At 37.6% G+C, this 15,221-nt stretch overlaps 1 protein-coding gene across 5 annotated transcripts in view; it reads left to right on the top strand.

Annotated features, from left to right (window-relative positions):
* The window catches only part of ATP2B1 (ATPase plasma membrane Ca2+ transporting 1), a 129,953-nt gene that overhangs the window by 80,504 nt on the left and 34,228 nt on the right, over nucleotides 1-15,221 (top strand). For all 5 annotated transcript variants that reach the window (XM_030323358.2, XM_030323360.2, XM_030323359.2 and 2 more), the window contains exons 4-10: nucleotides 2,545-2,799; nucleotides 2,890-3,015; nucleotides 6,868-7,008; nucleotides 9,536-9,574; nucleotides 10,356-10,517; nucleotides 12,324-12,538; nucleotides 14,730-14,972. In XM_030323358.2, the coding sequence (XP_030179218.1) occupies nucleotides 2,545-2,799; nucleotides 2,890-3,015; nucleotides 6,868-7,008; nucleotides 9,536-9,574; nucleotides 10,356-10,517; nucleotides 12,324-12,538; nucleotides 14,730-14,972 (1,181 nt within the window). The remainder of the gene's footprint in view (nucleotides 1-2,544; nucleotides 2,800-2,889; nucleotides 3,016-6,867; nucleotides 7,009-9,535; nucleotides 9,575-10,355; nucleotides 10,518-12,323; nucleotides 12,539-14,729; nucleotides 14,973-15,221) is intronic.

Here is a 15,221-nt window from a genome sequence, read left to right as displayed (position 1 = left end):
TAAATCCACATGTAAGAAGTGTACTCACTAATGATATCTTCACTCCCATCCACCAGTTACACAAAATTTTTTTGACATATGACTGGTAAATTCCATCTTCTTTTTAAAAATTGTTTTTTGATGTTTATTTTTGAGAGAGAGAGAGAGAGACAGTACAAGTGGGGGAAGGGCAGAGAGAGAAAAGAGAGACAGACAGACAGAATTGGAAGCAGGCTCCAGGCTTTGAGTTGTCAGCACAGAGACGAACATGGGGCTTGAACTCATGAACAGTGAGATCATAACCTGAGCCGAAGTCAGACACTTAACTGACTGAGCCACCCAGGTGCCCCCCGTCCATCTTCTGCTTTCAATGTATTGTTCTTACATACTGTTAGAAAGTATTGCATTTTTACATTTTTAACCAATGAGATCAAACCCATTGAAATGCTTCATTGGGAAGATAATATTTTAGCTATATTTCAAGTTGGTGAAAGTGGTCAACATGGCATTTCAACTCTCATCCTGACTTGGTCTACCTGGAGTACATCTCGAGTCTTCTGGGCAGGTGGAAGGGGAAGGAGAAACTGTCCTACCACTTCTGTTTCGAACATTGTAAACCATAAATTCATTTAACTGGTTATTGTGTACAATGGTACGTGGTCATTTCTTCGGCCTGAATATAATTCAAAGAGAGGTTTTAATATTTGGATGGAGAAGCCAGCACTCTCGATGGATTGTCCAGCCATCTCCTTTGGAGAACATACTCTTGTACCTATTGATGGCTGAATCCTGCTGATGGTCCTCAGGATTTTGTTTTGTTTTAATCTCATCATTCCTTCCATTTCACCACCACCAGTTGATTTTATTCTAGTCTCTGTCTTCTCTGACCTCATCTGTCCCACATACTTCTCCTGGATTAGTCTTTATTCAGCATCTTTATACTTCACATCATTTCTTTGGCTCATGCACTGTATTCTGGAACATGCTTTAATCGTTTCTAGTATCATTCATTTACTCATTCTTTTCTTCTGAATAATTTTTTTCCTGCTTTACATGTCCTAAGAGAACCACTGATTTTTCAGACTTTTCAGCTCAACCCTCAGTAAGAAAGAACTTTAAAGAAGAGTGCAGAGCGGGGCGCCTGGGTGGCGCAGTCGGTTAAGCGTCCGACTTCAGCCAGGTCACGATCTCGCGGTCCGTGAGTTCGAGCCCCGCATCAGGCTCTGTGCTGATGGCTCAGAGCCTGGAGCCTGTTTCCGATTCTGTGTCTCCCTCTCTCTCTGCCCCTCCCCCATTCATGCTCTGTCTCTCTCTGTCCCAAAAATAAATAAACGTTGAAAAAAAAAATTTAAAAAAAAAAAAAAAAAAGAGGAGTGCAGAACCTATTCATTCATGTGAATTTGTAAATACCCAATGGAAACTTTCAAGAAAAAAATGCTTACCTTTATTATACGTATATCCTTTTTATTTTGTTCTGTTTCGTTTTTCAAAATGCTAGTCATGAGCCACTGAATTGATTTTAGACTCCAAACAGATTATAACCTGCAGTCAAAACAGCACTATTTCACTGTTCTTTCTTCAACATTTTTTACCTTAAATTTTGAGTTTTGGGGGGTTCTTCCCCCCTCCATTCTTCTGTAAACTTTTTTGTGCCATAAAGCCTTTTTACTGATTTTAATCTTTCCCTGGAATACTCTTTAATCTTTCCCTGGAATGCTCTTCCTGGAATGCTTTAAAGCGATTATATGGCTAGTTCCTTTTTATCACTTGGCTCCTAGCTCAAACATCATGGACACCTCAGAGGGACCTTCTGTGTTCACACAACCAGTTACTTCCTTTCTTCATTTGATAGCATATCACCGCCCTTTGTTTTCTTTATGGCATTTACCATATCTGAAATTATTTGTTTTATTACGTGAATTCTTCATACACTGTCTGCACTTACCAATCTAAGTATGGGTTTTGTGAGGAGAGGGAGCTGGGGTCTTGTTTACTGCCATGTCCTCAGATCCTAAAATTATGCCTGGCATCTAGAGTAGATGCCCAAATAGTTGGATTGAGTAGCACTTTGCTTACCTTTTCATGTTATGGAAACCAAGTTTTGCTTGTACTCCTGTAAAATTTATACAATAAGTAAGCATGATTCATGGGTTTTCATGTATATCTTGTCTAACATATGTAATAATTAATAGCATTAACCATTTTTCTCAGTCACTGGTCTACCTGCTTTCCAAATGTTCTCTCGTTTAATCCTCAGGACTCTGGGGTAGGTGGTGTAGACAGATTAAGAACTTGCCTTGAGGCTGAGGTTTAATCTTCCTCAGTGTCCTTATGCTTATCTTAGTGCCCTAGATTGCCTCCCTGTCCTGAGGGTGAGAATCTTCATATGCAGGGAACTTGAAATTGACGTAGTTTGCATTCTTGCCATTATGGAATGCTTTGAGTTCAGTAAGGTACTTAGAGTAAAATTAGCAAGGTATGTAAACATCATAATTAACTCACTGCTTGTCTTTGCCATCAATTCAGAATCTTTTTTTGATAAGCATTTTCTTTCTTTTCATATAGTTTGTGGAGAAGTTTCTGTTGGAGAGGAAGAAGGTGAAGGTGAAACTGGTTGGATTGAAGGAGCTGCAATCCTCTTATCAGTAGTGTGTGTGGTGTTAGTAACAGCTTTCAATGACTGGAGTAAGGAAAAACAGTTTAGAGGTTTGCAGAGTCGAATTGAACAAGAACAGAAGTTCACAGTCATCAGGGGTGGTCAGGTCATTCAGATACCTGTAGCTGACATTACTGTTGGAGATATTGCTCAGGTGAAATACGGTAAGTGAAAAAGAGCAACCCCTTTTAGGTTAGAGGTAAAGTCATTGTAATCTTGTTTACAGTGTGCATTACAGTTGCTCTTTGTTTTAGGTGATCTTCTTCCTGCTGATGGCATATTAATTCAAGGCAATGATCTTAAAATTGATGAAAGTTCATTGACTGGTGAATCTGATCATGTCAAGAAGTCTTTAGATAAGGATCCCTTACTTCTATCAGGTATGAATTGCTTTTGTATCTTTGAACTTTTTTCTCTTCCACTGTCAGCAAACAGTTTTGCCTAAGAGCCTACATGGTGAAGGATTCTGTATTTTATGTTAGCTTCTACCCTTATAATCCTTAGGGAGTTGTTTTGGGGTTTTTTTCCCTCTAAATTGCCAGAGATATTATTATCTTATTGCCAGAGATATTAGAGGTCTTTGAATCCAGAGTCATATTTTACAAATGAGGAACATGAAAAAAAAAAAAATCAAGAGATTTTGAGAGTCAGTGATGTTAGTGGTAAAACTAAAATATAAGCCTGATGACTTCTGTTGTGTTTTCCTGTATTACGTTTATTCTTAAGGCCTGTTGATGTGTAAAGTTAAAGAATGATTATTTTTCATTGTTTATTTTTGGTAATGTTTATTTTTGAGAGAGAAAGAGAGAGACAGAGCACGAGCCGGGGAGAAGCAGAGAAAAAAGGAGACACAGAATCTAAACAGGCTCCAGGCTCTGAGGTGTCAGCACAGAGCCTGATGTGGGGCTCAAACTCGTGAACAGCGAGATCAGGACCTGAGCCGAAGTCAGACACTCAACCGACTGAGCCACCCAGTCGCCCAGAATGATTGTATTTTTAAAGCAAATTAATGAACTGTCTATGGTGATCTATAAAGGATAGGGTTTTGTTGTGTTTTTTTTTTTTTTTAAGGAACCGATAAAATCCTTAAAATTTGTCTAATCCGACTCCCGCATTTAACTGTCAAGGAATAAATCTGAGATAAACTATTTATTGAAGATCACATGGCTAATCAACAGTAGGCCCAGAAGTAGCACCACATGTACTAGGGAGGATTGAATTTGCACACTAGTAGGACATGTTCTGAGAATGAAGAGGATTGGTACAGGTGAGGGCACTATTTGAAATGGGGAGCTGGGTGTCAACTTGGGAGGCTCTTGTAACAGTAACTGTGATAGCCTGACCTGAGGTTAATGAGAAATGAAACGGAAGGGATGATGGGAAGATTCACAGGCGGCCTTCTAAAATGTCACGTGAGAGGAAGCAAGAGTACCACAGCTTGCCTCCAAAAGTATGCCAGTTCTTTTACGTTGGATTTCCAGGTTTTTATTCTTAATTTTCTAGTATTCTTTATAGAATTTACAAAATTGCCTGTAGGACAGTTGTTTACATGTGTTTATTAGATCGAATTATACCAGAATTTGGAACAAGCAGAAGGTTGCCTATTTGTCTTCTATTATCATTTACAGATGTTAGTGGAGGGCTAACATTTTATACAGTGTAAGGAGATTTCTGCTGATTTAACTGTAATAACTTGGCAGCTATAATTTCTCAGTTCTTTGTGAATTTTATATTTTGATTGATTGAACATGGCTTCACTGAAACCAGAGTCACTGTGACAAGAATCAGCTAAGTGAGAATCACAACTTCCAGGTGTATATTTAAATTTAACTATTACCTTTTGAAGATTGGCAAACATGTGCCTAAAAAGCTTATTGCAAAACATCCTACCACTAAAAATCAGAGTAATTACATATGTATGCATTTATAAACACCATTATAAAAGGGTAGCGTTCCCAATTACAACAGACTTAACTTCTTCAGAAATATCTTGGGATTTTGTACGTACACCTTCAAAATCCTGCTCTACCAAGAACATTCTGTTTAGCCTTTTCTTTACATGGGTGTAGTTGTAATTCATTTCAAATAGACGGAAATATTCTTGGATATGTAAGTATGGTGTATTTAAGTATAACATATACTCATTTTACTTATTCCTTGCTATACCTCTAAGAAACTATAATTATTAACCAAATAAAAATCTGTAGTTTTTCCAAGGAAGGGAAGCAATCAAATCATACCTTAACCACCGTAGACTGTCTGGACCATGATATTTGGCAACCTGAGATGGTATTCTTGCCATTTTGCCATATATACTGCATGGACTTTTATGTACATCCAGCTCATTTACAAAGTGCTTATTAGCTCTTCAGGTTGATGTTCTTTAACTGAACGTTGGTCCTTTTCTATTTTAACAGAGATTGCTAGTAAGCTTTATGTCGACTCAGGTCCCTAACACACCAAGTGTACCACAAAAACTCTGTAAATTTTCCATGGTTAAGAAAAGACTGAAATAACTTTGCAGAGTCCCTTATCGTAATGTGGGTGGGAAAGTTTTTCTGCATTTATTTCCCTATTCCAAAAATGTAATAAAAAACATAAAATGCATTTATTTTTAAATTTATTCTCATGATGCCATCTCTCACTGCTGTTCTTGGCTTTTTAAATTTAGATTTTTAAAGGCAGTTATTCAGTTAGCCATGGGGATATGACCAGAACAAAAACTGTTTACTTTGCCTGAGCACATTAACTGCCATCATCTGATTACCTGTGGTAAGGAGGAACAGAACATAAAAAATTGAAATCTGCCAAAAGCCTGAATTGTCAGAAGAAAGAAATTGTCTTTTACATGTAGAAGTTCCTCATTAAATACTATTTCACTATCTTGAACTTCATTTCTTGTTTCCCTTGCCTTTTCATTGGCAGAGAAGCTAATAATTAGTGAAATATTCAGAATAGAGATTTTTTTTTAAAAAGCAAGAAAACCAAAGGCCTAAAAAATTCACATTGGAGAAGTTCCCCAGTAATTAATAGACAAATATAAGTTTATAACTTCTGGAATAAGTACATATGCTTTATGACTTTATTTAACAAATAACCTCAGTGTATTGACTTGGCCTATTAGACGGTGATAGGGGCTATGGAACCTGTACTCCACATGGTTGTAAACTAGGAGATCAAGGAAATATGTGATAAGTATAAAGAAGACTGTTGAGAGTTCAGAAAAAAGAGTTGGTTTTGAAAGCTACTTAAAATTCACAAAAATACTGCAGTAGAGAGATGAGAAGTCTTTTAATTAGTAAGGAAAGATGCAGGGATGTGGATGTACAAGTTGGAGAACAGTACCCTTTGGAGAGGGTTGGAGAATATGCCCTTTGTCTCCAGACACGACTGGATTGAATCTTTGTCTTGCCACTTAATAGTTGTGTAACTTTGGGAAAATAGGAATAATAATGCCTAACATCTTGCAAGATTGTTGTAAGGGATTGTCAGAATACAGTCAGTGTTCCCATCTTTGTTCTCAGGCTTTCTATAATGGAATTTTATGTTAGAGTAGTGGATGAAAGTTTGAAAGGTTGGTTGGTCTCAAGGTGAAGACCTTGGACTTAATCCAGTAGGCAGTGCAGAATCAAAGGTTTTTGAGCCATGAGACAATTATGATAACATTCACATTTTAGGAAGATTAAAACTGATTTCAGGATGAACTGGAAAGACAGAGACTAGCTGGGAGGCTGTTGCAGTAATGTAGACTGGCTGGGATGAAAGCTGGCTTTAGGTACAGGTTTGGGGTTGGGTGTGGTAAATGGGACATTTGTTTTTCTCAGAGAAATGTCAATAATGATCACTGTAATAATTTTATAACTAAAAATAATGTGCATTCCTTGAACCCCCATGAATTCCAGGCAGTGTGCAAAGCACTTTACATTTATTTGTAGGCTTATTTGACTCTCATTGTTTTTATCAACTGCAGGTACTATTATCCTCTTTTTATGGGTGAGGAATTGAGGTATTATAATTTGCCCAATATCACATGGCGATAAATGAGTGGTGGAGTGAGCTTTGAATTCATATAACATGGATTACAGAGTTTAAACCTTAAACATAAGAATTTAGGCTTTATTTAATATCTTATTGAATTTATCTTGTTACATACTAGATATTAAAGACAGTATGACTAAAATTTGAACTATGAAAGTGGGAGGAAAAAATCCATAACGAATTTTCTGTCATAGGTACTCATGTAATGGAAGGCTCTGGAAGAATGGTAGTTACTGCTGTAGGTGTTAATTCTCAGACTGGAATTATCTTTACCTTACTTGGAGCTGGAGGTGAAGAGGAAGAGAAGAAAGATGAAAAGAAAAAGGAAAAGAAAAGTAAGATAAGCAATTTTCTTTGAGAATCGGTATTTGGAAATAAGGGAACTGGTTATAAGGACTGGTACAAAAATTTCACTTCTCTTAAGAAGTTCTGATATGAAAAGTTGTACAAAAAGTTAATTACACACTGTAGTGCTTTCGAGTGGAGTGGAGTCCTCTCCATTTCTCAGTTTTTCTTGTTGACTTTACAGTCGATCAGGGGCCTTTAGTGACTATGTCAGTCCCCTTTACCATAGCCAGACAAATTCACCATCTCCTTGAACACTTTCATTGGCTTTGTTCTGTTTATTCTTTAGTTTTAGCATCTTTCTATTATCTGACCAGCAAAATGAATTAAACTCTAACTTCCTATTTGGTTATATTTTCTGCAAATTCATTGATAGCTTTTGGCCTCAGTGAGCTTTTAATCTATTTCAGGTTTTCTACTCTTCACATTTCCCAGTCCATACTTAAGTAGCTGGTTTTTGGATATAAGGTGAAGACTTTACTTTGACACCTGTTATGTCTATTTTGTTACATTTAGTCCAAAGTGTTAGATAGGAAGTTTTTAGAAATTTGATCTTGACCCATTGTATCTGCTGGCTATCCCTACAAGTGATCTATCCTCAGCAAAAATTGATAACCATAGTTTATGCACAAGGATCTCACAAGTAATAACTCCGTCATATGTAAGGAGACAGCTCAGAATTACTTAGCTGGGGGGGCATGTCACTTTTTTGAAAAAGCCCTCCCCAGCCTGCTTCTAAGTATCTGCTGTACTACCCTTTTCTCCCACTCCAGATTGCTCCTCTACAGGTTTTTCTCTTCAGGTTGACAGCAGTTTACTGTGGCTTAACCACTTGGATTTGTTTAATTTTACCTAGGATAGTAAGCCCATATTTCTCTCTTTCACACAAGCGCTTTGAGTTCTTCTAAAATAAAAACCTTGCTAAAACCTTGGCTTGCTGTAACTAAAACCATGTTTTTGATATTTGGATGTTTTGTTCTTTGGGTTTTGTCTTCAGTTTTGAAATTTTTCGTTCAAACAAAAGTGTATCTGAAAAGTGGTGACTGCAAATGAACGTAACGAGACCCTCCTCGTAAGTTCTCCTGTCCCCAGTCCTCATGGCAGCCCTCGCTGTACCTCCCTAGGTTTAAGGTAGAGTGGAAGGCAGCTTAAATGTTGCCATTTACTGAATGCTATGTGCATTATCTCCTTAATACTCCCAGCCATATGACAGAAAGATATTATTCTTTTTATTGATGAGTAACCTGAGGCTTAAAGAGGTTAAGTACTTACTCCAGGTCAAAGATCTAGTAAGTGGCAGATCAGACCTGCTTATTTGGCTCAAGAGTCTGTGCTCTTAACCATACACTGTGCTGCATCCTAATTTATAGAGTCTGAGGTCAGTGGACCCTGTTTGAAAAGGAAGGGAAGTTTGTATCATGACTTTGTTTAATTCACCCCACAGTGTCTTTTCCAATAAATGCTATTTTTTCTGAGATCTTTTACCTCTGTTTTTTTGTTAATCCAATCAAAAATATTCCCAGGAATGAACATCTAACTCATTGTGTATCATTTTTTATTCTTTTGTTTTCTTCATTTGTGTTACTCATTTGTTTTCTTCACAGAACAGGACATTTTTCTATCTGTGGACTTCAGCCCTTCTTCCATTCCCTTGACGGCTTTGGCCGTTACTCAAAAGCGGTTCAGGGTAATCTGTCTGTGTTTCCTTCCTAGTCTGGAATGTAGCCGTCTGGTATCTCTCCAGATTCAGAGCTCGTTGAAAGTAGCTAGATATTCTCTTACTGTCTCCTCATCTATCTTGAGCATCTGTTCCTTTCTGTTTGTTCCACGTTTCCCAGTTTCAAGATCACTCTTCTAGATAGAAAAGTTGGAAGAAAAATTAGCCGAATGGCTCTGCCTCCTCTTTGCCATTTTCAGTATTCCACTGCCTGCTCCGAACAGTAGACTCATTCCTTTCTTGATGATTTTCTTGCTGCAGACATCATCATCTTTCTGTTCTGTCCAAATTTAAGCTAACTTGGGGAATCCCCGTCACTGGTGGCCTCACTGGCCTATTCTTTACATGCACATTCCGGGTTTACTTACTTGCATCTCCTCTGTCTTGTATACCTGGTGTTTGCTGTCCTCTTCCTCACAGCTCTCTCGTGTGCCTGTTGTCTTGATGGCATTGCTCCCTCCCCCTCTACCCCTGCTGTTTTCTACTTTCTGAGAATTATATGTGTGTTTAGTTTGAAACCTCTTGTACTATTTCTGGGTTCATTAGAGCATATAAAGGAGTAAAGTCTTACAGAGAATCCAAACAAGAATAGGTGCCCCAAAATGTATTGGGGTACTTCCGGTTGAGCCTGGGGAGTGATTGACCCAGCGGGTCATTACAGGCCAAATGCTTTCTAATCTGTACCAGCACACACCGTGGTGTAACAGTTCCGTTACACAGATGTGAACTGCCTTCGCATAATTTAGCATGGCTGCCTTTATTTCTTTTGGAAAGCTTTAATTCCCATTTTGTTCCTACAGATAAGAAACAAGATGGAGCTATTGAGAATCGCAACAAAGGTGAGTTCGCAAGGATTAAAAGTACAGTTAGCTTGTTTTCATTGTATCCAAAAATGTATCTACCGTGGACTGTATTTATCCAAAAGTAGGAGACGGGTAGCAAGGGCAATCAGTTTATGTTAACTTGGGTTATTAACGCCTCTTCCTGCCAGTGCCTTAGTCATGCTGCCTTTACAATGGTAATAAGATTTTAACTGTGATTTGTGGTAGTAAACTTAGAAAAATCCAGATGTGAGGTAACTCTCAGCTTAAGCACGTCAAGTATTTTAGCATTGGTTACTATATTATTGCCAGGAAAACTGTAAGAAACAAAGTATACAACTTAAATGGTTTTTTGCATTTATTTAGATTTGTAAACACACGTACGTTTCTCTCTGTGGTTATACATAACATTCTCCATTATGGTCACACGTGGGTGGGTTTTATAGTGTTTGGGATAAGTCTTATCAAACACAACACAGGGGAAGAGAAATGGTTTGGTGTTTAGTTCTCGGTTTAAGGACTATGTTTCTTCTTATGCCTCATCCCTGTTACCGGCACAACATTCTCAAGTCTGGTATGAAGATTCGCAACCTAGTGTCACTATTGTCTTATTTTCTCTGGCGTACATTTGTCTGTATGCCAGAGAAAGTAAGACATACAACCCTGCATACACAAAGCTGAATGTTTAAATCTTTTCTAGTTCCTATATGAAACTGATTTGTTTCAAAATTGTTTCAAAATATTAGTAGTTATGGGTGCCTTTAAAATGTAGTGAGGTTATATTTGCTCTTAAATGTAGCAAAAGCCCAGGATGGTGCAGCCATGGAAATGCAGCCTTTGAAGAGTGAAGAAGGTGGAGATGGTGATGAAAAAGACAAAAAGAAAGCAAATTTGCCAAAAAAGGAAAAATCTGTCTTACAAGGGAAGCTTACAAAGCTGGCTGTTCAGATTGGCAAAGCAGGTATGATAAACAAGAAAATATGGTGTTTTGCTTTTAAAATATACTGGCTTTATGCTTGAAAATCGTCTTTTGACCCACTTAAGGCTACAAATCATTGCTTTTGTGAGTGGAAGGGGAGCTAAAAAGTATTTTCACTTTTATCCGCAATATACCAGGTCTTTTGAGTTCTTGCAGATCCTCACAATATCATGGCAGCTTGGGGGGCTCTTACCCCATCTCACGTGGAAGGAGGTGTCCTCTGTCAACCAGCTAATATGTGGTCGGGTTAGGATTAGTACCCGAGTCTGCCCAGTTTATTCAGAAGCCCATGCTCTCATCTCTGAATTTCTCAGGATTTCTGGAAGCAATAGAGAGAGGGCTGTTAAGATACTCAGTACAGGTACCCAGCTACATTTTAATAAAAAGAAATTTCACCACCCATTTTCTCATCTTTTTACTGACTATGAAAAAAAGTTAGGTATAGATTTTTCTAAAACTTACAGCTTAGTTAAATTGAATGGATAGTTGGAGCACCATCCTGCTGAAGCTGAAATTTACTAAATTACTATCTTCACTAGAAAACACCTGTTACGATTTTATTTTTTTAATTTTTTTAATGTTTATTTTTGAGAGGAAGAGAGAGACAGAGAGACAGAGTGTGAGCAGGGGAAGGTACAGAGAGAGAGGGAGACACGGAATCCAAAGCAGGCTCCAGGCTGTGAGCTGTCAGCACAGAGCCTGATGTGGGGCTCGAAGCCACAAGCTGTGAGATCATGACCTGAGCTGAAGTCGGGCGCTTAACCGACTGAGCCACCCAGGCGCCCCTAGAAAACACCTGTTACACTCTTTAGGGGGAGAAAAAGCGGAAGCAGAGCTTTTAGCTAAAAACAGAGCATGCCCTCCAACAGTATCATCTGTATGAAAGATCACATGTGGATAAATCAGCATATATTAAAATCACTTAAATTCTATAATTCTGCTTCTTAGGAGTATGTCGGAAAAAGTGAGGTTTTTGCTTCTGTTCTCAGTAAGTTTGTTTTCCAATAGCAAATATTTGCTTTCTGTAACATATAGCCGTATGGTAATACTGACTCCATGCTGGGGAAAAGGGTGGATTTTAGATGCTGGTGATATAGGTAGCAGACACTGGGCTGGATTATCAGATGCAGATATGTGGATTTGTCTTATCTTTTAATATTCATTTGTAAAAGGCTACATAGTCCACAAAATAGGGAAATGGTTTGTAAAACATGATTAACTCTTGGTTTTTTAACTTAATGAAGCACTAAGGATAGATGAAAAAAATAATTCAGAGAATGTATTTTTTTAATAAAAAATAGGGTTGAATGTTTAATTCCAAGTCTCCCCATTGATCAGACTTTTACCAGCTTCTCTTTCAGCATTAAGCAGTTGGCAACATGTAAACTGCCCGCTTATTCTAAGCTTTTGGTGTTTCCTTGTCATTGCCTGTTATTTTGTCTTAGCTTTAGTAGAAGGCTGAAGATACAATTAAGTCTAGGAAAGAATCATAAATGCTTTTCTACCAGTTCTCCCGGGGACAGGGCTAGACTTGGAAGCAGAAATTAAATCTGACAATGCTGAATGATGAGTTAGGTATAAGAAAAAACAAAACGAAAAGGTAATAGTTTATCAAAGAACTTAAAGTAAGTATTATCTAACCCATGGTAGTTCTTCCAGTGGCTAATATGTAATTGGCAATGGGTAGTGTCTGGAATTGGCAATGGGTAGTGTCTGGACTACTGAAATAATCACAACTTTTCTTTTCTTTTCTTTTCTTTTTTTTTTTTTTTTTTTTTATACTGAAAGGTTTGTTGATGTCTGCCATCACAGTTATCATTCTAGTGTTATATTTTGTAATTGATACGTTCTGGGTTCAGAAGAGACCATGGCTTGCCGAGTGCACGCCAATTTATATACAATATTTTGTGAAGTTCTTCATTATTGGAGTTACAGTTTTAGTGGTCGCTGTGCCAGAAGGCCTTCCACTTGCAGTCACCATCTCCCTGGCTTATTCTGTCAAGGTAAGCAGAAAAGAGCTAAGTACACTTACTAAGTTTAAAGCCTTAGTTGGTGGAGAAAATTCACATCTGGTTACTCTTTTTCCTGGTTCTGAAAGTAGGAGCTTTCCATAAATTTAGTTTCCTTTAGAAATGTTGTCACAGGTTTCCTCCTCCCCTCGCGCCCCTCCCCCCCCCTTCCTTTCCCACCCCCCACTCCCCAAGGTGAAGGTCTCTGTTCATCAAGACTTCTGTATTTCCTCCCAGGGCAGCCTGGACACGACACCCAGTGCAACCCTGCTAGGCAAAGTTCTAGTTTAATTTTCACTGTATGATAGTTATGTTGCAAGTCACATTGCCTCCTTTTTCCCATCTGTAAAATTAAAGGGTTTGTCATTCACCTGTGGGACAAGAGCCAAGAGGCTTCTCTCCAAGTCCAAGCTTCTGAGGCCTCCTTGTTTCCACTCTTCTGCCCTCATCACAACACAGCCAAGCTTCCACACAGTAGGCAGACTCCTTTTAAAATATAATCCACCCATGTTATTTCCTTGCGTAAAACTCCAGTGGCTTCTCGTCACACTTAGAAAAATCCAAGCTCACCGTAGCCTGCAGGCCCCAGGCGGTGTGGCCCTGCTGACCCCTCGGTGCTCATCTTGTACCTCTGTCCCTCTGGTCCAGCGTCACCAGCCCCCCTGTAGTTTGTCACATACTTCAGGGCCCAGTCGTTCTTCCCGTGGATCATCTGCTCTTACTTTATTCAGGTGTCTCCTGGTGTCACCTCTGGAAGCTCGATTCTTGTTTTCCAGGTAGAATTCTAAACCTGAGCTTTGACACCTTTGCCAACTACTGTTAACTAAAGTCATCATCTGGTTGACAACTATTAATTTATTTTTATTAGTTTTATATCTTAAATGGAAATGGTGGATTGGATTTTTAGAAAGGTTTAGTTTGGATAATTTTGATCTTTCAAAATGACTTTGCAGGTAAAATTATACTTAATGGAAGAATGCTTCTGTTGTCAATTTTCTGATGTTAATTAGCTCTTCTCCTTAAGCAGTAGTGATGGTGATGAGCAACAGAAGAAACAGTTTCAGCTTTAGCGCTCTGATCTTCAGTATTCCAGCATTTCTTTAATAGAAAATGAGTAAGAGCATTGTAACTACTGTTCTTTAGGCTTTTATTAACGGTTTAGCCCAAATGTTACCAATTACTGCTCTTTTTCACGGAGCTGTGTCGTATTTATGGATGCTTTGTTAGTACTTTGCAAAGTGAAACAACTTTTTTTCACTGTAGAACTTAGTTTTTTTAGTATTAATATTTGCATCAGTATTAATGCAAATCGTAAGTAATTTCAGAGGGTACACCTTTTTCTTCCCCATTTTTATTTCTTCCAGGAACCAGTTCTTGCAGTATCTAGCATGTTAGCAGTCACAGAACATACTTGGTAAAACAGCTCTGTGTGGTTTTTAACCCATTCTTCATTTTTGAGAATGAAATATCAAGCATTTTAATTCGAATGCCTTTTGGGGCTACTGTGAAAACTCTTGGTTGTTTAGAAAGTGTGTGTTTTTGTTCGTGTAAATTAGAGGAGGAAATTATCCTAAGATGAGAATACCAGGTGTCTAGTATATGGAAAGGATAAAAAAGACCCACTCTGGTTTTGATCTGTTATGTCAATCTATCAGAGTCAAAAGAAGGGAAAAAAAAAAAATGAGACAACTGCATGCCCACAGGCTCTGTATTTTAACTGATAAAGCTACTTTTTCCTTGGTGATTTGTTTTCCACTTTGTAAGGAGACTTAATCCTTAAATGTAATATATTTTTTACAAGGTTGTAAGTACCTTTGTACTTGGGAATACAAATTGTCAATGCTCTTATAATGTGAAGACACTTACAGAGGCTGTTGGGGGCATATAGTCAACATGATTTGCATATGAGTACAGGTATCTGTATTCATTTACCAGATTATGTTATATAGTGGTAAAAAAAAAAAAAAAAGATTGAAACCACAGAAAACTGGTATGCTCTTTAGCTTTATTTGAATAGGTCAAATATACTAAAATTCTTCCAGTTGGTGCTTTATACTGTGTATTTGTATGTAGCTGGGAGTTTTTGTTCTTATTTTAAAGCATTTTACAATTTTGTGTAATGAGGTGATTAGTTTTGTATGTAGCTTAACTAGGTTTTTGTTTTTGTTCTTTTTTGTCACCATAGAAAATGATGAAAGACAATAACTTAGTAAGGCATCTGGATGCTTGTGAAACCATGGGAAACGCTACAGCTATTTGTTCAGATAAAACAGGGACATTGACAATGAACAGGATGACAGTTGTTCAAGCTTACATAAATGAAAAACATTATAAAAAGATTCCTGAACCAGAAGCTATTCCACCAAATATTTTGTCCTATCTTGTAACAGGGATTTCTGTGAATTGTGCTTATACATCAAAAATATTGGTAAGGTTTCTTTAATAATTAATTTATATATGAAAATTAATTTTTAAATGTGTAATGATTAGACTATATGTAGCTCTTCAGACCTACCCTTATTATATATAAATTGAAGAACTGAATTATGTTATGTTTTTAAAAGTCATGTGTTCAGTTAATATAAGTTTCTTTGATACAATTTGTATTATGAGTAAGATCTGCTGATGGATTTATATCTTCTATTTACTTGTATTTTCCTCCTATGTTTTGAATGTC

The sequence above is a fragment of the Lynx canadensis genome, chromosome B4 (assembly GCF_007474595.2).
Source record: "Lynx canadensis isolate LIC74 chromosome B4, mLynCan4.pri.v2, whole genome shotgun sequence".
Taxonomy (NCBI): Eukaryota; Metazoa; Chordata; class Mammalia; order Carnivora; family Felidae; genus Lynx; species Lynx canadensis.
The sequence above is the reverse complement of the archived record's forward strand: the minus strand, read 5'-3'. Positions and strand labels throughout refer to the sequence as shown.